Source organism: Pelodiscus sinensis, chromosome 7, assembly GCF_052426305.1.
Source record: "Pelodiscus sinensis isolate ZL-2025 chromosome 7, ASM5242630v1, whole genome shotgun sequence".
NCBI classification, from domain to species: domain Eukaryota; kingdom Metazoa; phylum Chordata; order Testudines; family Trionychidae; genus Pelodiscus; species Pelodiscus sinensis.
Genome location: NC_143058.1, coordinates 65,585,768 through 65,607,092, shown reverse-complemented (window position 1 = coordinate 65,607,092; position 21,325 = coordinate 65,585,768). Strand labels below are relative to the sequence as shown.

At 45.4% G+C, this 21,325-nt stretch overlaps 1 protein-coding gene across 1 annotated transcript in view; it reads right to left on the bottom strand.

Annotated features, from left to right (window-relative positions):
• Nucleotides 1-21,325, bottom strand: part of NDUFA10 (NADH:ubiquinone oxidoreductase subunit A10) — a 39,777-nt gene that overhangs the window by 17,960 nt on the left and 492 nt on the right. The window contains exons 2-8 of the mRNA XM_075934070.2: nt 19,327-19,492; nt 18,455-18,670; nt 16,756-16,842; nt 14,782-14,903; nt 11,702-11,781; nt 7,933-7,987; nt 2,244-2,329 (exon numbers count right to left, since the gene is read on the bottom strand). Of these exons, the coding sequence (XP_075790185.1) occupies nt 2,244-2,329; nt 7,933-7,987; nt 11,702-11,781; nt 14,782-14,903; nt 16,756-16,842; nt 18,455-18,670; nt 19,327-19,492 (812 nt within the window). The remainder of the gene's footprint in view (nt 1-2,243; nt 2,330-7,932; nt 7,988-11,701; nt 11,782-14,781; nt 14,904-16,755; nt 16,843-18,454; nt 18,671-19,326; nt 19,493-21,325) is intronic.

Genomic DNA, 21,325 nt, shown 5'->3' with positions numbered 1-21,325 from the left:
TCTCTCAAGTTACATCCAAGGCTCATGCTGCTGTACACAAAAGGGAATGAATTCGGAGGGACTGATCATGAGGCGTAATTATAAAATGCACCGTGCTGTACTGAGAGTTAACTGCATGGGCAGGAGTACATGGGGGTGTTGCCTGCCACAGGAAGGGCCAGCATGTCCTATAGCCTCTGTCCGTGTCCGTGGACCCCTGGTGGGCTGCAGTGGTATGGCAGGGGGTCCGCGGAAAGTTGGGAGCTGAGAGGCTCCGTGCCGGCAGCCAGTCCGCGCTGCTCCCCGAGTGGGCCGAGGGGCGTGCAGACTGCAGGCACAGCTATATTGCTGGGGGCGGGGGTCTGTAACATTTTTAAATCGGAAGGGGATTCGGAAGGGGGTCTGCTGGAAAAGGTTGGGAGCCACTGGCCTAGGTCACTCCACACAGAAGGAGACTTTACCGTAACAACTTAGCCACTTGAACGTCCACATGGGGGCAGCATGTGCACAAACATGGACGGCACCTCGCAGGGCGCAAATCTTTCTGTAAGTAATGGTAAGTCACACCTAAGCAGGGCTTGTGCGCCTGTGGCAGGCTCCTGGAGCTGTGCTGGGAGCAACCCTCAGGCGTTTCCCTCTGGGCACTCCGGAAAGGGGCATGCTAGGAGTTACAGAAGGGAATGGGTTCAGTGGCACTGGGGACTAGAGCCGTACAAACAACTGCATTGTTCATTATATTACAGATCTGAAAACAACCGAATTTCAAAGTGTTGTGGGCAGAACTTTCAATCATTTCGGCACAGAATTCACCAAGGCGTCAGCCGCTTTGTTCAAGGGAGGCAAATAATCACCCCCCGAAAGGCGTACTCATGCCTAGCACAGCCCTGCCGGGGCACCGCTAGGTCAGTCAATGGAAGGCAGAGCCAGAGTCCCATCAAGCTAGATCAGAGAGGGGCAAACTGCGGGCTGTGGGTTACATCCAACGCAGCAGACACTTCAGTGTGGCCCCCAAGCTCCTACTAGGGAGCAGGCTCAGGATAGCCTTGCCAGGAGGAGCCAGTCCAAGCCCTGGGCAAAGCAGCCAGCCCCCAGTCCAATGCTCTGGAAGACCAAAGTTAGTGAGCAAAGCTGCTAATCCCCCCAGCACCTGGGCCCTGGCTCTCTTAGGGCAAACGGAACCTCCAGACAGCCAACTGCAGCTGTCAAGTACTCTCTGGGCTAATACCAACATCCCCTGGCTACCGAAGAGCTTACTGTAGATGTTCACTGACAATCTAGCCCAAAAAACACAGCCCTCGCTGGCTGACTGGTTCAGTAAACTCTTCTGGATTCTCCCTCTATTGAGCCAATTAAAGAAAAGCCCTTTTAAAAAAATGTCCAGAAACAGCAATATTCTGAAATCTTTGACTAATGGCGTGTGAATGCTACAAAACCTGCTATAGAGCTTGATTAAGATTAATGAAGGTTCCTAATTTATTTCCTGGAAAGATAGTACTGGTAGAGTAACTGTGTTCCTGTCAGCCACCCCAACTGTCACAAGCTGCAATCCTTCCCCTACATTCCCTTTAGCTTCCTTCTTGTTCTTGCTCTCCCTGAGCCGTAGAGACCTGAAAGCAGAATTGGAAGGGTGTGCCAGGGCCTAAAAGGGGATTCCCTCCCCTTCCCCTCCCCACCTTTAAGACTGGCTCCATTATAATTTAACAGGAAGCTTTGGCATGCTGTCATCTCCCAACAAAAGGGGACAGTGAAAGATACAGGGTAGCGAACTGCACACGACAACATCGGATTTTTAATTCTTTCAGCTCTCAGCTTGATACAGCTACTGTTTGGGGGCAGGAGGAATGACAAGGAGGTAACTTGCACATCAAACACAATTTCCCAAAGCTCAAAAAGCCACTGTGCATGGCAAAACTCTTATATTATCAAATAGCCACGCAGTTCTATGGTTTGGGGACTGACTAATGGGATAGGGAGCTCTCATTTATGGGTCTCTGGTTGAATCCAGCTCAAGTTGGAAGTAACCCAAAAGCTATCACCATCTGATGTCCAGCGTTCTAAAAGCTGGTGGTCCCCAGACCAGATTAGTGGCAACTATCCAGCTCACGAAAGCTTATTTAGACCACAGAAATCTGCTATCCGTGTATCCATCGTCCATCAGAGATAAACACAGTCTAGGAGCAAATACAGGTTGTTGTTTTTAAAAGGTTCAAGACAATAAATGTTGCCTTTTGACAACAACACTGAATTGGATTAGGAATACTTACTAAAGCCTCAAGTAATGAAAACTAACATCGTTTTGTTCCAGCCAAGGTCCCTTGTCGAACTTCAGATACTCAATATCTTCAATGACCTGGAAGAGGGGGACACATCACAAGAGTTCATCAAAACTTCTATCTTCAGTCAAAAAAAATAAAAGTCAATCAAGCAAACCAACAAAGCCATCCCCACCATTTGTGCAATGTCGCTACACCGATTATTTTCAGGAATAAAGGCATTACGCAAGAGGGTTTTTCTTGCGCAAGAAGGGGCAGTGTAGACAGCTCCTTCTGGCACAAGAGCCTCTTCTGCAAAAATGGCGGCTCATTAGGTATGCAAATGAGGCTCAGCAATATTCCACACACCATCATTTGCATATTTCTCGCGCAAGAAGCCATGAGTGTAGACATAGCCTTTAGGTAATAAAGAGCCACTTGTAACAAACAATTCTACCTTGATCTTCACGTTGACTAGGACCAAGAGTTACTTTACACAAGTCTGACTAAATGAATGTTCATCATTTGACTTTGAACACCGCAATGAACTTTTACCATTTAGCTGATGTAAACTCATAAACAGAGATGCGTGATAGTCTCAAAACATTACATTATCTGCAGGGGGTGAGAAGGAACTGGGGCAGTTATTTGAGGCCACCCTTAACGAGCTACAGGCAGGGCCACACGACAAAGGAAATGAGTCCTGCGCCTATGGGGACCACTAGGTGAGTTTTTCAAATGCGCACGCCTGAGTGGACTACACCTCTGCAGCCCTTCGAAGAACCACCTTTGTCTCCCGACCATTTCCAGCAATCGGCTCTTGCTCGGGGATCCCCCGGCAATAGAACCAAAGCTGTGAATGGTTCTGCACTATTGTAGAAAGCCTACATTGTCTAGATATTCTGCCTGCCCCCCAGCCTGCGCTTTACTGCCAAGCCAGCGCCACTTACGAACTGTCATTTTTTGTAACGTTTTGCTCCTTATATGAACTCATGGAGCACGAACCTTCGCATTATATAACTGCCTGCGTTTTGCTGTCTTTGATTGCGCTAAATATTGCTTGGGGACTGGTGACAAAAAATGTAAGACAAGTTGTTTAAATGCCCCTTCCTTATTTTTGAATTTTCAATTCCAAACACTCAACTTAGATCCCATATGTTCCACTTAAGAAGCGTGAAAGCAATTATTTTTTCATGCCGAGGTAACTCTTTAATCACTGCCATGGAATGGCTGGCGAAAGAGCATCACATTAAGGTCTAAGAACATCATGAATCAGCATGTGTGAAAACAATCAATAGTCCACTCATTTGTATGTACTCAACTGACTGCAGGAAAGAGCATTTTATCTGCAGCATCTGATCCGTATCGCCTCACTGTGTTACTCCGGCTGGGTGACGGTGTGCATGTGAATGTACTTTTGTGCATAGGATCTGAGGCTTGCAAATGATTTTGTCCATCAGCTTTTAAGGAAAATTTCACTCTAATGGGAAAGAAACTCATAAGGGAAACCATAGCACAAGTTCCTTCTAAGCAGAATATACACCCATGTTTGTGGTTCCTACCTGGCATCTAATCTGATCAGGTCAATGCTTTTCTTGCAGTCTATGACTGCAAATAATAAATTCCTACTCTACTTCAGACTTGCTCAAACCCAAATTAAGCACAGGTATGACATGGGTCATAAATACATTCCCTGGATATGTACCGTAATGGCGTAATATCGTTGGCCTGGAAGAATATCTGTTTGAGCAATAAGAGTGTTAGACTAATTGAAACCCCAATTTACAGAATTACAATAAAACCATCAGCAATGGCATTTGCTAAAAGTTACCAGGAAGGAGTGGAAGGGAAGAAAAAAAATAGTTTTTTCCTCCTAAATCCTCTCCATTTTCCCTATGCAGCATGTGACTGCCCCCATCTCCAGCCCTACAACCTGGGATCATCTTTTGATTCCTCCCACCCCTTCCCACACATCCAGGCCCTGTCAAATCTTGCTGTACCTTCCTCCACATCATATTGCAAATCCAACTGTTCCTTTCATTAGCACTCTGATGAGTTCCGCTCTTCTTTATTTCAGCCATCCTCCCTCGCATCTGCCGTCCACAGCATCTCTCCCGAGTGCACCCAAGCTCAAGTTCTGAGCATGTTATTCCCTGCCTACTGAGCTGACCACATTGCGAGCCACCCTGAATCGCTCCCCTGCCCCTCACCTCCCATTTAAGACCTTTTCCTTTAGAACCATACACGAATCTGCTCACTTCTCTCATTCTCCAGCCCCACATCCACTTTGCTACCCTCATCTCAATGCTACCTCCTTTCTGCTGCCCGGTGCGTGCTCTCCACACTGTGGCTCGCTGAGTAATCACCTTCTCCTTCATCAAAGCTCTTATGAAGTTGGATATTAGGAAAAACGATTTCCCTAGGAGGGTGGTGAAGCAATGGGATGGGTTCTCTAGGGAGGGGGTGGAACCTCCATCCCCAGAGGTGTTTAAGTCTTGGCTACACAAAGCCCTGGCTAGGTTGATTTAGTTGGGATTGGTCCTGCCTTGGGCAGGGGGCTGGACCTGATGACTCCTGAGGTCTCTTCCAGCTCTATGATTCTATAAGACTCATTTCTTTTGTGGCACCCGCAGGAAGCAAGTTTTCGCAAGAACCATCTTCAGCTACCATCTCCTGTGTGCTTCCCAGCATGTTCATTTTACTAATTTAGACTAAGATATTTAGGGCAAGGGCTGACTCATTTCTGTTCCTTGAAGCATGTTAGCAACCCTTTAGAAACTGTTTTAGGGTATGTCTACACTACAAAGTTAATTCGAACTAACAGACGTTAGTTCGAATTAACTTTGATAGGCGCTACACAGGCAAACCGCTAGTTCGAACTTAATTCGAACAAGCGGAGTGCTTAATTCGAACTAGGTAAACCTCATTCTACGGGGACTAACGCCTTGTTCGAATTAAGTAGTTCGAATTAAGGGCTGTGTAGCCACTTAATTCGAACTAGTGGGAGGCTAGCCCTCCCCAGCTTTCCCTGGTGGCCACTCTGGGCACCACCAGGGAAACTTGTCTGCCCCCCTCCCAGCCCCAGAGCCCTTGAGCCCTTAAAGGGGCACGGTCTGGCTACGGTGCCCCTGCCAGGTGCAAGCCTGCCAGCAGACCCTGCACCTGGCATGGCACGAACCAGCCACCCGCTGCCACCCAGCCCTCCGCCTCTTCCTGGGATCAGGCTGGCGGCTCCCAGGAGCCTGCCCAGGTCCGTAAGAGGCGGGCGCCCACCTGGTCTAGTGTGGACATCGTAGACCTCATTCACGACCTCCACACTAGGCGCAGGAAAGTGGCTGTCTAGGGCAGGATAGCTGCCAGCCTAGCCACCCAGGAGCAGGTTTGCATGAAAATCAGGGTGGTCCAGTGAGACCCCCGACCCTGAGCCCTGAGCTTAGAATGGCCGTACTGGGTCAGACCAAAGGTCCATCTAGCCCAGTAGCCTGTCTGCCGACAGCGGCCAACACTAGGGACCCTGGAGGGGATGGACCGAAGACAATGACCAAGCCATGTGTCTCGTGCCATCCATCTCCAGACTTCCACAAACAGAGGCCAGGGACACCATTTTTACCCCCTGGCCAATACCACTCCATGGACCCAACCTCCATGAATTTATCTAGCTTCTCTTTAAACTCTGTTCTAGTTCTAGCCTTCACAGCCTCCTACAGCAAGGAGTTCCACAGGTGCACTATTTGCTTTGTGAAGAAGAACTTTCTGTTATTAGTTTGAAGCCTGCTACCCATTCATTTCATTTGGTGTCCTCTAGTCCTTCTATTATGGGAACTAATGAAGAACTTTTCTTTATGCACCCTCTCCACACCACTCATGCTTTTATAGACCTCTATCATATCCCCCCTCAGTCTCCTCTTTTCTAAGCTGAAAAGTCCCAGTCTCTTTAGCCTCTCTTCATATGGAACCTGTTCCAAACCCCTGATCATTTTAGTTGCCCTCCCCTCTCCCACCCTCTCTCTTCCCCTCTCCCACCTCCTTTTCCCAGTCTCCCAGAGTTTTGTTCAATAAAGAGAGTTTCTATTTTTGAACACACGTGTCCTTTATTTTGTACATCAGGAAGGGGGGGCTAGGGAGGGGTAAGAGGAAGGAGGTGAGGGAGGAATGGGGTACGAGTCCCCAATGGGGAGGACTGGGGTGGCTCTGTGGGCTCCTCGGGGTGGAAGCTCTCCTGCAGCCCCCCGATTGACCCCCCCCCCCCGGATGGCAGCCAGGCTGATGGCCAAGTGCTGTGATGTGCCGAGTGTGGGCACTCAGGGCACTCCAAGCCAGGACTGCTTTGCTGTCCCTCATCAAATTAGACAAGCAAGCGGGGAACCCCTGAGAACTGTCTGGGGTGGGGGTCGGGTCCCTTTAAGCACAGCCCTCGGCTAGCCTGAGACAGCAGCCCCACGCTCTAAGTCCTAATCTGATGCCCTGCCGGCACTGCTTCCGGCCATCCTTAACCTCAGTTCAGGGTCCACTCAATGTGGACATGCTAGTTCGAATTAGCAAGATGCAAATTCGAACTAGTTTTTAGGTCTAGATGCACTAGTTCAAATTAGCTTAGTTCGAAGAAAGATGTGGAGAAATTGGAGAAGGTCCAGAGAAGAGCAACAAAAATGATTAAAGGCCTAGAGAACATGAGCTATGAGGGAAGACTGAAAGAATTGAGTTGGCTTAGTTTAGAAAAGAGAAGACTGAGAGGGGACATGATAGCTGTTTTCAGGTGCCTAAAAGGGTGTTACAAGGAGGAGGGAGAAAAATTGTTCTCCTTGGTCTCTGAGGATAGGACAAGAAGCAATGGGCTTAAATTGCAGCAAGGGAGGTTTAGGTTGGACATTAGGAAAAACTTCCTAACTGTCCGGGTGGTTAAACACTGGACTAAATTGCCTAGGGAGGTTGTGGAATCTCTAGCTCAGGAGGTATTTAAGAGCAGGTTAGATAGACATTTATCAGGGATGATCTAGACAATACTTGGTCCTGCCATGAGGGCAGGGGACTGGACTTGATGACCTCTCAAGATCCCTTCTAGTTCTAGTGTTCTATGATAGGAAACCATTTTTGTGCTTTTCTTGTAGCAGCCTGGGGTGGGTTAAACAATATGCAGATGTTGTATCACAACCCTCCCATATTCTGCCTTGTACTGTTCCAGATCTAACAACAAACAATCAGAAAGTGGAATTTATAAAAATATGAGTTAACATGAATGAATGGGAATTACACAGAAATGATTTCAAAAGAAATTGGGGAGCACAAAGGTTTTCCTGCTGCCTGACACAGGCTATTTAGTTACAGTTCACAATTCATTTTCTCTGGAGATTCCAAAAGCATTTGATTTGGGGATTTCCATAGTTCAGTTGTACTCTGATGTGGCATTGTGTCATTATCAATGAGTAAGGCTCAGTGACAGCAGGTGACTGTCAACCAAACTGCCAAGGATTTTAAAGCTGTTAAACTTAGAAAGGCAAAATCCCTATTATAAAAACGTCACAAAAGTTAGCAGTAAGTTAGCTAGGTCAGGAGCCTCTGCTGCTATTAATTGCTGATCTATAAGTATGTTCATACTTAAGTATAAGTATCTGTAAGTATGTTCGATTAAGCATCTCATTTCAGACAAGCGAAGAAGAGGAACTCAAGATCATCAACAATTCCATGCAGCAAGCTATTTTACCTTCTCTATTTGCTCTGCCTCGCTCGCCGTGTACCGCAAAACCTCAGAGGTTTCACTGCAAAAAGAGAAATAATATTAAAATCACTGGATATAGCTAACTTGCCCTGTGGGAAAACAAGAGCAAATTATTCATGCTGAAATGAAGATGCAATATATCAAGAAAAATGGAATAATTTCAAATTAAGATTTTTTTTTGTGAGAAGTAGACCATTCCTTGCATTGCTCAATGTTTCTTTCTTGCAACGAAAGCTTTTAAAATCCTAAACGTCAGACTTAATTTCAAATTATCTAGGTTCAGCTGAATCGAAGAGTTTGCTAATAGGGCATGTGTCCCAATTAGGTACTTCTGCCCCTATTCAGTAGAGACAACTATTAGCAGCAGACACAACATTTAGGGATGTTAAATTTAGATTAACTGGCTAATCAAATAGTTGATGCAATTTGCATTGACAATTCGATTAGTCGATAAGGGCGTTCAGGGCTGTTGCTACACTTCAAAGGCAAAAGCTCTGCGGGAAGCATGGGGCAAGCGGGGTAGTCCCCCACTGGCCCCGAACTCCCTGCTACATTTCAAAGTGGAGTCCAGGGTCCCAGCTGCTGCTTTGAAGGACACCCTCCTCTTCCCCGCCCCTTGCTGCCTCTTTCTGATAGAGGCAGCAAGGGGGGAGGGAGGGAGGAATTAGTCAACTAAGGTGTCAACTATCTGATAAGCATTTGCTTATCAGATATAGTCGACTAGTCCTTCACATCCATAAGTGAGAGTCTTGCATTTTACAACTACCACTTCATTTGTGGATTATTTCTGAAGAGGAGTAAATTGGTTACCTTCTATCTTGGTAAAGAAAGATAACTGACACAATAGGACATTAAAGCAGGGTTCCTACTTACAGAGGGAACTTCCTCCACTCCCCTCGTAAAAAAAAAAAAACGTAAGCATCTTGGCACAACCAGGTCTGGCGCCTAACTGTCCCACCCGGGCAGTACCACCATGTAAGTAACAAACTTCATTGCGTTCACTCCTGTGATCCACAAACAGCCCTGAAAAAAGCGTTAACTGCGTACCTGTCCTCCCACGTAAACCACCGTTAATGCAAGGCACCCCTGTGTTTTTTATAGGAGCAACCAGTCATCCTGGACCCTTTGATTTTCGGAAGCTTCAGGGGATAGCCGAGTTAGTCTGTACAGGATAAACTTAAACAACAACAAATGGTCTGGTAGCACTTTATAGACTAACAAAACATGTAGATGGTATCATGCGCTTTTGTGGGCAAAGCCCGCTTTTCAGATGAAGCCCACGAAAGTGCATGATCCCATCTACATGTTTTGTTAAGTCTATAAAGTGCTACCAGACCATTGGTTGTTTTTTAAGTGTATCCTTTTACAGTAAAACTCCATTAGTCCGGCATCCAATGCTCCGGGACTCCTGATGGTCCGGCACCATCAGGAACCCGGAAGTGCTGGGGCAGCCGGACAGGCTTCCCCTATTCAGTTGCTGCTGAAACTGACCAGCAGCTGAATCGGGAAAGCCGGGAGCAGAGCAGCTGGGGTGCTGCAGGGTTGGTCTCATAGCGCTGCCCCTCGGGGCTGCGGGACCAACCCGGCAGCACCCCAGCTGCTCTTGGGGACGCCTGGGACAGAGCAGCTGGAGTGCTGCCGGGTTGGTCCCGCAGCGCCAAAGGACGGCGCTGCAGGACCAACCCGGCAGGACCCCAGCTGCTCTGCCCCAGGGGTCCCCGATTCAGCCGCTGCTGAAACAGATCAGCGGCTGATTCCAGGAAGCCCGGGGCAGAGAAGCTCTCTGCCCACTCCAGACCCCTCATAACACCACCTTCTGATAGTCCGGCATATCTGATAATCCGGCACCCCCTGGGTCCTAAAGGTGACGGATTATTGGTAGTTTTACTGTATTTTCATCTGTACGTTCTTTAAGACGGAGGCTCACAGGCCGGGCAATTTTAGGTACAGCTTTTATTTAATTTGCCGCTTAAAAACAAAAGCTCTGAAAAAAAACTAGTTCCTTTTTGCTTAGCACAACCACCTGCAGGTGCAAAGTCAAACTAAAAGCTGACAATTGAAGCCTACTGCTGGCGGCATGTTAAGAGCAAGCAATCACCCAGGACAGCAGCAGCATGGAGGCCAAAAACCAGCTTCCAGATGGAGTTAATAATGGCCTGTCAGGACAGCTTGGTTCATAAGAAACGGGTGTCCCTTATGCCACAGGATTCCAAAGCACTTCACTGTACCACTGATAATCAGTTCCCAAGCTACTGACCATGGCACTTGAAACATTTTCCTGGTGTCCAGAAGTGATTTCATTATTTTAGTTTTTTTTACTCACCTAGGGGTACTCCCCAAGAGGGATGTAAAATCCCTTTTAATTACAGATAATGTTTAACCAGCTAACTAATTAAATGGGGCGGGGAGGGGGAGTGCTGTTCCAGCCCCCGCTGGTTAACTGTAACCTGCAAAGTATCACTCAGAAGTGTGATGCTTATTGGTTAACCATTCACATCCCTACTCCACCGCTCACCCTCCACCCTTCTACCTTGGGGTTCTGCGCAAGGACCCTTGGGTTGCAAAGGAATTAAAGGGAGCTCGCCTGCTCATGCTGGCTAACCTGTTGGTGGGGCATGAGGGGAGACAGAGCACATGCAGGCCGAACGGACACTGCCAGGAACGCAGGGACACTAGCACACTTCGAGTGGAACACCTACAGGAACACTACACAAAGCAGCAGCTGTGGGATTCTTGCAATCCTCATCTCCAACACTGGAAGAGGAACCAAACTGATTTGCTCTTTCCCGTAAAGGGACAATTATCAGAACGCAGCACAGACATTTGCATCACCAGTTTCGCTAAACACAGCGGAGTGGATTGTTCTGATCCGATACAGGGCTCCAACGTGGCAGCTGCATTACAGGGCAGATCGTGGGACTTGATGCTTTGCAGCCTGCGGAGGCTCTCACAAAGAGGAAGCCGCTGCTCAGTGGCAGCAGAATTGGATATGAAGATTAAGAAAGATTTGCAAAGTCAGGTTTGACCACCAAAGAGATGGAAGTGGTCTGTTCAACATGATGAAGAGGCGTGTCTATCCCAGCACTGGTCAGGTCTGAGACTAACAGATGATGCTCAGGGAGGTTCTGCTATCTCCAGCAGAACGTCAACCTCCGGTTTTAGTCTCATACATGAACTACTCATGCATCCCACCGCTGTATGAAACTTAAGCATCATACAGGTTACAACTTCTAACATCTCAAGGCAGGTGTGTGCTTTGAAACTGAGTACACACTTCAACCTGACAGGCTGTTATAAACGCAGACAAGCAGAGTGATTGCTTAACCAGCGTATTAACCACATACCGACGAAGAGTTGAAATCGCAGCAGGACCAGCGAGACCAGGTTTTCGCATGAATGAAATAACATGATATATGTCAGGGGCTCGATTTGATCCAAAGAATAAGCAACATTTTTCTCCTCACTGATAAATTCAAACAGTTTTGCCTTCGGGGAGATGGGAGAGCTACGATTTCCCACCCTGTCTCTTCAGCCTTAGTTCCAACTTTGTTCTAGCAGCACTAGCTGTTAAACAGTGGGGGTTAAACCCTGCAGGAAGCAGCTACCTTAGCTGCCTCAATATCTCAAGCCCCAGATGACAGTGTTTAATATGGTAGCAAAATACAAGAAAGATTGTTACATATAACTGCATATATGGAGACTCTAGCACTACATGCACAAATGTGTGTCATACAAAATGGCTTAGGCTGCTAACCTGATCATTGGCAGGAAAGACTTCTTGTAGACATCTTCAATGCTCTGGAGGTATGCAGGAGACACCTTTTTCTCGTATGGCTAACCACAAAGAAAACAAAATGCTGTGAAATGTGTGTTTGTTTTCTTTTTACACTGGTACAGATTCCAGAGATCCCAAGTAGAAGCCATGGCTACCATGCCATCTGTTGAAACACAGCTACTGCATTAAACAGCCAAGCAGTCATTTACATCCACATGGATTTATGAAGCCTTTACAAATTACGAGAAACATATGGAGTATTTGGGATTACAGAATCTTGTATTAACATAGACAGCACTACATATGTGGCAAAGGGAATAAGCTGCAGCTGCTGGCGAATCATAGCTTTGCACTGTATTTTTTGGTACGTTCTCCATAAAGTTGAATACATTTGTTTTGCAATTTCTTTAATAAGGGTATATGTGAATAGGAGACCCTTGGTATACCAGTCTGGAAAGACACAAAAAGGCAAGTACTGCTGAAGGATGCAGACACACCTACTAGGCCGAGCTGAAAGGTGGAAGAATCCTGATTTTTTGAAGCTCCCAAACAGAATTACCAACCAACAACAGCCTCCCCCCCCCCCAGATTAATTTTCACATGACTAATCCGATCTACCTGCACATTTTGGGAAGTTATATATAGTCAGCTGGGAAAGGAGAACAAAAGGGCACTACCCATACCAAACTCTTTCAGCAAGTTAATCAGAATGGGCCATTGACCATCCTTCTGCCTCTTGAGGTTTGACCAGGACATGACAGATTAGAGCACACACCCCAGATACAATCCTCTCTCACATTTAAGCTGGCAGATGGGCATCAGTGCACTCTATACAAAGCCCAAGAACTTTTTCATACAAGTCAAGTGGACAGAAAGTCTACTGCCAAGGGGTTTACCCATCAACTGCAAGCGCCAGTTACTCCATAAAGCTCTTCCATTACATTTCCTGAGTGCACAGTTCATCGCGATTCCTTGCTTCCCTTAAGAGCAGATCGGCTCTGCTCTTTCCTACCCATTTTCAGCCTGATTCCTGCCCGGGAGGTACAGAATGCCCTCCCCTGCATGGCAAATATAGTATGCAACAACTCGGGGAACCAGGCTCCTCAGTTAGCGGAGCACACTGAGGAATTTTTCTACTGCAAGCTTCTAATAAGCGTTCAGTCCATGACAACTACAAACCATTAACGTAGACAGGAGATCCAGAAACTGCTGCTAACCGGCAATGGGACAGTAATAAAGACAGGCACCCTCAAGGCCTCGGCTCCTGAGAAATGCTGTTGTTGGAGCCATTTGTGGCAGAAGAGAGAACTGCAGGCCAAGAAGACCAGCTCAATTTTCACCAAGATGAGCAGAGGGAGATAAAAATTACAAACCTCTTATGGCACTTTATAAGGTTGGATTCAAAAAAGCAGCTTAATTTAAACAGAGATGCTCTCCTCTGGTTAAGAAACAGCCTCTTGTTACTGTTGCATTAGGTGATATCTTGTTCTTTGAACAAAAGAGTAACATTCGGCCACGGCTGGACTATCTGGCAAGTGTGTCATAGTGAAGAAAGGGCAAGATGGTGACCTACAAAGCAACCTCGGGCCAGAGACAAATCCTAACCTAGCACAATGTCAGCACAGTGAAGTTACAAAAAACTGCCTGTGCTTTCCCCCACCCCCACCAAATACGCCTTCCCTTGACAACGGTCACTTTTGCTTTGACACCACCACAGGGATTTCCAAGCCTGTGACCAAAGCTGCTCCCAGACTCTCTTACCACACACACACACACACAGGCCATGTCTACACTATATGGAAGATCGACATGGCTGCGGTCCATCTGCCAGAGTTCGATTTAGCGGATATAGCAAAGACCCACTAATTCCAACTGAGAGGGAGCGCCATCAGCCCTGGTACTCCTGCTCCTCACAAGGAGTAAGGGAAGCCGCTGGGAGTGTTTGTTCCCAGCAGCCTCCCACTGCGTGGATGGCGATTTAAGATATGTTGACTCCAGCTAAGTAATTTACGTTGGTGGAGTTGCGTGTCTTAAGTTGACCTCCCCCTTGAATGTAGGCCAGCCCAAAGGGCTTTGGAAAACAAATGTGATCATGTGTTTGTAGACATCTGAACAATAGGGTTTTAAAATGTTCATGGTTCAATTCCTCACTCAGATCCAATGTCCTGTAGCCTTTGAAGAAAGTGCAGGGTAAACATCATTAGGCTCTTTTAGCCCATCTGGCAACAGTTACTGATACATGGCCTGATATCAAGGAGAGTGAGGGGGTTAACTAGTTCAGATTATCTCTTAATGTAATCACTCCACAGCTTTCCTGCTCTCAGGCAGTGTTACTGACCCGTTAGAGGAACAATTTTAAAACAAACTGCTATAGAACACCAGAAGTCAAACCATTAAAAAAAAACATTATTCTTCCAGTGCCGTATGTTAACAAAAGGCAGATTCTCCCAGTTGTCACAGAAACTATCCTAGTTTTTAGGAGACTCTGAAAACAAAAGGGAGAAGACCCTTGAGTTTCACAGAACATCTCAGTTTCAGAAGAGTTCAAGCCCCAGAATCGCAGACTAGGAAGTGAAATCATTTCTGTTACAACGACTAATTGAAAGATTAGCCAAACCTCTGCGTACTGTGCACTGAACAGGACTTAAGAGCCGGCAGCAAGGCCCTCTGGTTTCTGTAGCATGGGGCCTCTACGGCAATTCCATTTAAATATTAAAAGTTTTTCACGGAGCCGAAGGTGAAAGTTAATAGCAATCCGTACAGTAGCGCTGTCATCTGACTGACAAGCTCCATGCAGTTTATACAGACTGCATGCTGATGATCTATAATGGTTGTCAGAAGGGGAGACGGCAGCTGAGTGAGGAAGCGTATAAGGTTTTTGGGATAAGCCCAGGCAGAGCAGGACATGTGTACTAAAATGATTAGCGGAGAAGGCCACAATTTCCAATACAAGTCAGGCACTTAACACGCTTGGGCTCCTGATCGGAACATTAACTAAAAACACGCTTGGGCTCCTGATCAGAACATTAACTAAAAACCGAGCTAACAATCAGTGTTACCTTTCCTTTCTCTTGAATCCTTTTCTGTACCTCTGAGACTGGTACATCAATATAGATCGCCAAATGAGGTGGCAGGAATTCACAGATAGTGATGCCCTTGATTTCATTATAATGATCAACACCTGAAGAAACATGAGAAGAGCAGGGAAGCGCCTTAACTGGAGAATACAGAGGGGTACGGATTTCCATGTATGTTATGAAGCTCAAAAACAAACAGAAAAGAAGCACTTTGATTTTGACTCCCATCATCCCAACCAAGCAAATGATCAATACTGTACAGCCTCACAAAAGGAATCCCTCAGCCTTTGTAACTGCATTTCATTTTCACTCACTTCTGCCCTGCAGAAGTGTTTCTGAAGTCTTTTCTCTCTGCAAAGATTTCAGCTAGAAGATACAGTTCAGGCTGGGTTTGTCCCCCACAGGCAAGGGGATTTAGGAAATTGAAAGCTGAAACAGCCTTACAAAAATAGAAGACAAGCAACAAATATTAGCCTTTCATATGCCACTATTACATGATAGGGAACTTTACTTCTGGCTTCCTGCTAACAAGGACTTCAGTGAATCTGGCAAAGATGAAGAGTCTCAGCCTAACAAGCCACAAATCCCAGGTCCCTCTAATTATTTTGTGTCGGCCCTTTTGCCCTCCCGCCATCCCCTTCTCCCCTGAGCTTGCAGAAAGGTGACTCTTCCCACACCCTGCACAGGCAGGTTCTTAAATAAAGGGCAGAGGCAGCTGTAGAGACTGTCTGAAGGAGGCAGACTGCTACTTCCACTAGGGACTGCCACAGTATGAGGAAAGCCTCCCCCACTGAAAATGTGGCAGCAAAGGCTATGTCTACACTGCAGCAAAGTCGACTTAAACTACACAAGTCCAGCTTGGGGCTCTACACCATGGGGTGGGGGCGGAGGTGTCAACAGGAGCAGCTCTCCTGTTGAGCAGGCTTCTCTTGGTCTTCTCGTGCAGGGTAGACTAACAGGATCCACCGGAGAGCCATCTGCAACCAATGTGGCAGATCTTTGGTGCCCCGACTCTCTACTAGGAAAGTGGGTACCCTAGGTAATCACCACCAGCTCTACGTACCTGACTGAGATCAGTCTGGGTGTAAACATTCCCACAGCAAGGCCCTACTCCGTCACTGTGCTCTCACACTTGCCGATGCAGGCCTGAGGGCATAACCCAGCACCACAGTGGAGAGATTTAAGATTCTTTCCCAGTGAAATGTGGGAGAATCTCTCTCTCTCTCTCTTTTGCAAAAAATTGTGGGAAACCCAGGAGACCTGTCTCCACTCAAGTGATCTTGCCTGCATCTTCACAGCAAAGCTGGTGCATTCCAGCCAGATTTGAAGTGGAACCTGGGATCCAACACGCAGTCCCGGTCATGTAAATGAGCCTGAGCTTAAAGCACCTACAAACCTGGGTCAGAGATTTTTTCTGTGTGGATGGTGGGTGGAGGGTAATGAGTTAAAATCCAGATTTAGCTGGCAGTAAAGAAAGACCCTGTGGGTATGTCTGTACTAGGGCTGGCCTGGGTCAGCTGACTTGGGCTCATGGGGCTCAGACTATAATGCTGTTTAGCCCTAATTAGCTGTCCTGCATGGTGCCATGAGGCCAGAGACCAGGTAATGACTTGAAGATTGTCTGGTCCTCATAAGAGGCAGCAAGAGTGCCATTAGGGGGAGAGTTGCAAGGAAGAGGAGACCTTCTGCAGATGTTCCTGAATCAGGAGAAAGAACATAATTGGATAGGAGGAACTTGTGTTCAACAATTTTAACCTTAAAAGAAATAAACCTGAAACACTGAAGACGGCAGCTAGAGATCTTGTTACACAAGTCAGTAGGATGGCTCACTGGCTTAATGAATCCTTCAAATATTTAAGGATTCAGACTTGCTACCTTTCCAGCTGCTTACACGGCCATCAGATTCCTCACAGACAGTGTTACAAATTATGTTTCTTTTCACAGGTAGGGACTTACATCGTTTGTGGATATAGCCTTGTTGAAACATCGCTTCCATGAACACAAAGTCGCTGTAGACGGAGCGTTCCATCACGACACCTTGTCCTACGGTTACAAACATGTTCTAATCATGAAAGGCTCAATAAAACTCTGTTGCAACATCTCAGATCACAAGCCACGGTGAAGCTCTTATATTTACGTCATCTTGGAACACGCTCTTCTCTGAGCAAGTTAACGTACCAAACGAGTAAAGATTTCAACCCTCAACATCATACCAGGCACACATTCAAACGAACATACATCTCTAGTACCACTGAACGTACCGACTGACTCTCTTAACGTATCTATTTCACACTTTTTACCATGATATCCAAATGCAATAAGCAATACGTCATGAGGAGACCCCATCTGGTGTCTAGTCTTCTTTCAGAAATGTGGATTGTTAAAGTGAAGGCAAGGATATTATTGTTCCTCCTTATAGGAAAGTGCTCGCATATCTAAAAATTCACAAAGGGCACCCACATACTAGACTGAGGGTGCCCTTAGAAATACACATAGCAAACACAGCCTGGACAAGGTGCCTGAGTTAATGCTGTTGTTGGAATCTAAAAGCATACTTAGGATACAAAAGTGGCTAAAAAATAGCAACTTCTTATCCAACCAATCTGCTTCCCTCATTTGCTTACTTTACACTGATTACAGTAAGTCTTATTTTTTCATCTCTGTTACTGAGGAAGACCTGATGCAACTAAAGAGGAGGAAGACAGATTTTTCTTCTGGTTTATACATTATCACCAGGAATACAGATCCTGTGATATGCCAGAAATACCACACCTTAACTTTCAGATTCCAGGTCAAGCTTGCAGGACTAGATGGTAGAAACCACTCCTCTCTACCCCCTCCATCCTCTAGGACATGGGTTCCCAAACTGGGATCATGCCCCCCGGGGGGGGGGGGGGGGTAGTGAAGACATTCCAGGGGAGGCACGAGGCATCCCGGCCCCACCTCCTCCATTAAATTTTGCTGCCCTGGTCAGTTCTTTTCTTTTTTCTCTCTTTTTTTTTTTGTGCAACAAGTTTTGCTGCTATTTTTTATGGGGGGGGGGGGGGGTTCAAAAATCAAGAAGGGGGGTGTGATGCTGAAAAGTTTGGGAACCACTGCTCTAGGATTCCTGGTCAATTCTGTTTAATCACAGCATGGCCATGGGTATGGCTTCTTACAAGGCAACATACATTTTTATCCCAGAAGATGACTGTACAATCTGAGTGATATATTTTTGGACTTTGATTTTAACTGTGCCCTTTTAATAGTTATAGTCAAAAAGCCACATTAACATTTCTAAGTTCAGTTTCCACTGGAAAATTCTGCCAAGTTGACTTGACAGGTTATCAATGTAGCTCTGCCTCCTCCTCCCCCCACCCTCCGCCCGCCTTGACAGACCTAATGAAGCTCACCATCACAGCATGATGCCTTTTTGACAGGCATAGCTTAGTCTCAGTGATACTTTTCTAACAATACAACTGTTGGGTTTTTTAATGATTCAGAAGGTTTCCCATTTTTAAACACTATAAAAAGGACCATTCAAAAACTTGTGGATTAAGGAGATATTATATTTTAAAATGCAGCATGGAGGCCAGCCAAACTGATAAAGGTAGCTTAATCATGTTAACTACTCTAGAACCCAAATTCATCACTTAGTTTAGAAACCATACTTAACCTGTAGACAAGAGCAGCTCCAGTGCATTAGAATACTGCAAAACACGGTTAGTGTACAACCAGTTTTGTAGGCGATATGAATTTCCATCAGGACATTTCGGATCATTGTAAAATTTCTCTAGATTACAAAGACCATTAAATTTATCATCCAGCAGTGTTCCATCTCCTGTGACCCTGTCCAAATAATGGGTATCTGCTTCTGGGAAATACTGCATACCTGAGACAAAGAGGAATCAAAATATTATTATAGGTTGCTTTGGTTTAAAGGGGACATTTCCTATTCATTGTGGTCATTTTTAAAATTGTGTAAAGTGAAATTATTGTATTTACAGGCATGCATACTCTAACTCATCTCTGCAAGTTCTGAATGTAATATTTACTACACTATGTTCTCCAGTGAATTTCACCATGCCATAATAATTAGAGATGCACCACCAAGTTAAAAAGTTAAAAGCTTTCAGTTTCTTCTTCCTTCTTCAAAACGACCTCTAAGCTGTTGTCCTGACCAGCCATTTCCCTGTCCACCATTCTTATAACCTCACTCTGGAGCTGAGAGAGCAGTCTTACTGCAACATAATACAAGACAAACTACTCAGAAAATTCCCACTGACCTCCTTGGGATTTCTTCCTCCAACACCCCTACAATGGCCCACACATGTGGAAAATGTGACATCTAGAAATCCCAGTTTGCCATATGTTTGGTATTCTCATTGCTGGTCAAATCATGACATTAATTGTGGCAGCAAAGAACTATTTGAGCCATCCCAATCTACTGATACGTGATGAATCAGTGCTTTTGCTTGTACAAGGATTGTAATAATGTGTTATGCTCCATAAAATAGCATAAAGGAAAGAAAAAGAAATCAGCTATACCTAGCTTTTCTGCTATTTGTTGTGCAAGTTTGCCCTTCCCAGAAGATAAGTTGCCCTCCACAGTAAAGATTTTGCTGTATTCATTGAACTTTTTGGTAGCTCTCTCTCCCAGTATATAAGACAACCAGCCATACCGCAACTTCTGAGAGCTCATGTGAAGCTTTGCCTGCAAGAAGACAACCACCAAACTAATGAATTCAAGTTGTTAATATACATAATAGTATGCTAAAATCAATACAATGATCCAGAGGACCCAAATCAGGATTATTGCCTTTAATTTGTACAGTACAATTAAAGGCATCATTCCCACCTTGGAAAATTTACAGTTTTAGAACCTGTAATCAGGTCCATGAAAGTACTGTACTACCAAATGCCCCTCAGGCCTGATTATAGAATCAGGATCTATTAAACAAATATCATTTAACTGCATCGTAATCCAAGAAGTGAAGAAAATGGTATCAAAGGGTACGGTTAGACTGGCGGGTTTTTCCTGGGATACCAGAGCTATCCCGGAAAAAGTCCACCGCGTCCTGGGAACATGTTTGCTCTTCTGCTTTTTTTTTTGCGGAAGAGCAAACGTGCTCTTTCAGGGAGTCCTACTTACCTCTTTCTAGGTCTAGAAGGGGCCAAATGGTGGACAAGTCTCTTCTGGAAAAGCAATTGGAAAAAGCTACGCAAATTGTGGAGTGCAATTTGCATATTTTTTTCTGATAGCCTAACAGAAATCACGAGGGATTTATAGTGATTGAATACATTAGTACAAAATAGAACGTGGTCAGAAGAAAAGGACCGATATCCTTAGTCAGAAGTGCCACAAATCTTTAGTGACTTATTTTAAGAGTATTTATTTATTACAAATTTTATACATATTTATGTCCACTACTCAGTTTAAGGCCATAAGAGACCATCCTGGTCATCTTGTCGGACCTTTTCCTTAACAGATTATAGGAACCTCACAGTTATTTCTGAATCGAACCCATGTTTGTTGAGCCACAGCATATTCTTCAGAAAGACATTCAGATTTGTTTTAAAGCAGTGGCGAAACCACCATATCTTTATATGTATATTGTTCTAACAGTCTATTGCCTGCACTTTTAAAAAACTTTGTTCCCAATTTCTAATCCAAAAAAGTTAAACTCCATTTTCCAACCATTGGATGTCCTTACATACCTTTTCCTGCTAAATTAAAGGATCATCTATTAACAAAAATTGTTTCTCCACATTCACACATGAAGACAATGATCAAGTCACCTCTTGACCTTCCTTTGGATAAACTAAATAGATTGAATTGTAAGGTAGGTTTCCCCAGATCGCTAATGATTCCTGGAGTACACAGCAGTTTTTCCAATTCCCTTCTGAAGTGTGGACATCGAGACTGAATACAGCATTTAATAACGGTGTCACTGATACTAGGTTTAGAGGTACTACCTACCACCTTCATATTCCTGTTTAATATGTCAAAGGATCATATCTACTCTGGGCAACAGCACTTCATTGGGAGCTCTAGTTCAATTGGATATCTACCTTGTTACAAGGAGGAGGAAGAAAAATTATTCTCTTGAACCTGTGATGATAGGACAAGAAGCAATGGGTTTAAATTGCAGCAAGGGAGGTTTAGGTTGGACATCAGGAAAAACTGTCAGGGTGGTTAAACACTGGAATAAATTGCCTAGGGAGGTTGTGGAATTTCCATCACTGGAGAGATTTAAGAGCAGGTTAGACAGACACCTGTCAGGGATGATCTAGACGATGCTTGGCCCTGCGAGGGCGGGGGACTGGACTCAATGACCTCTCGAGGCCCCTGCCAGTTCTAATGTTCTATGACCCATCAACACTTTTCAGAGCAACTGCATTCCAAGGCATAGTACCTCCGATCGTGTGAATGACCTATACTTCGCATATCTAGCAGTCCAACACTTCACGTGGCTGTTGTAAAACACAGAGTCGTCAACTGAGCCCATTTTCCCACGGAATGTAGATTACTCCGCACACCTGACAC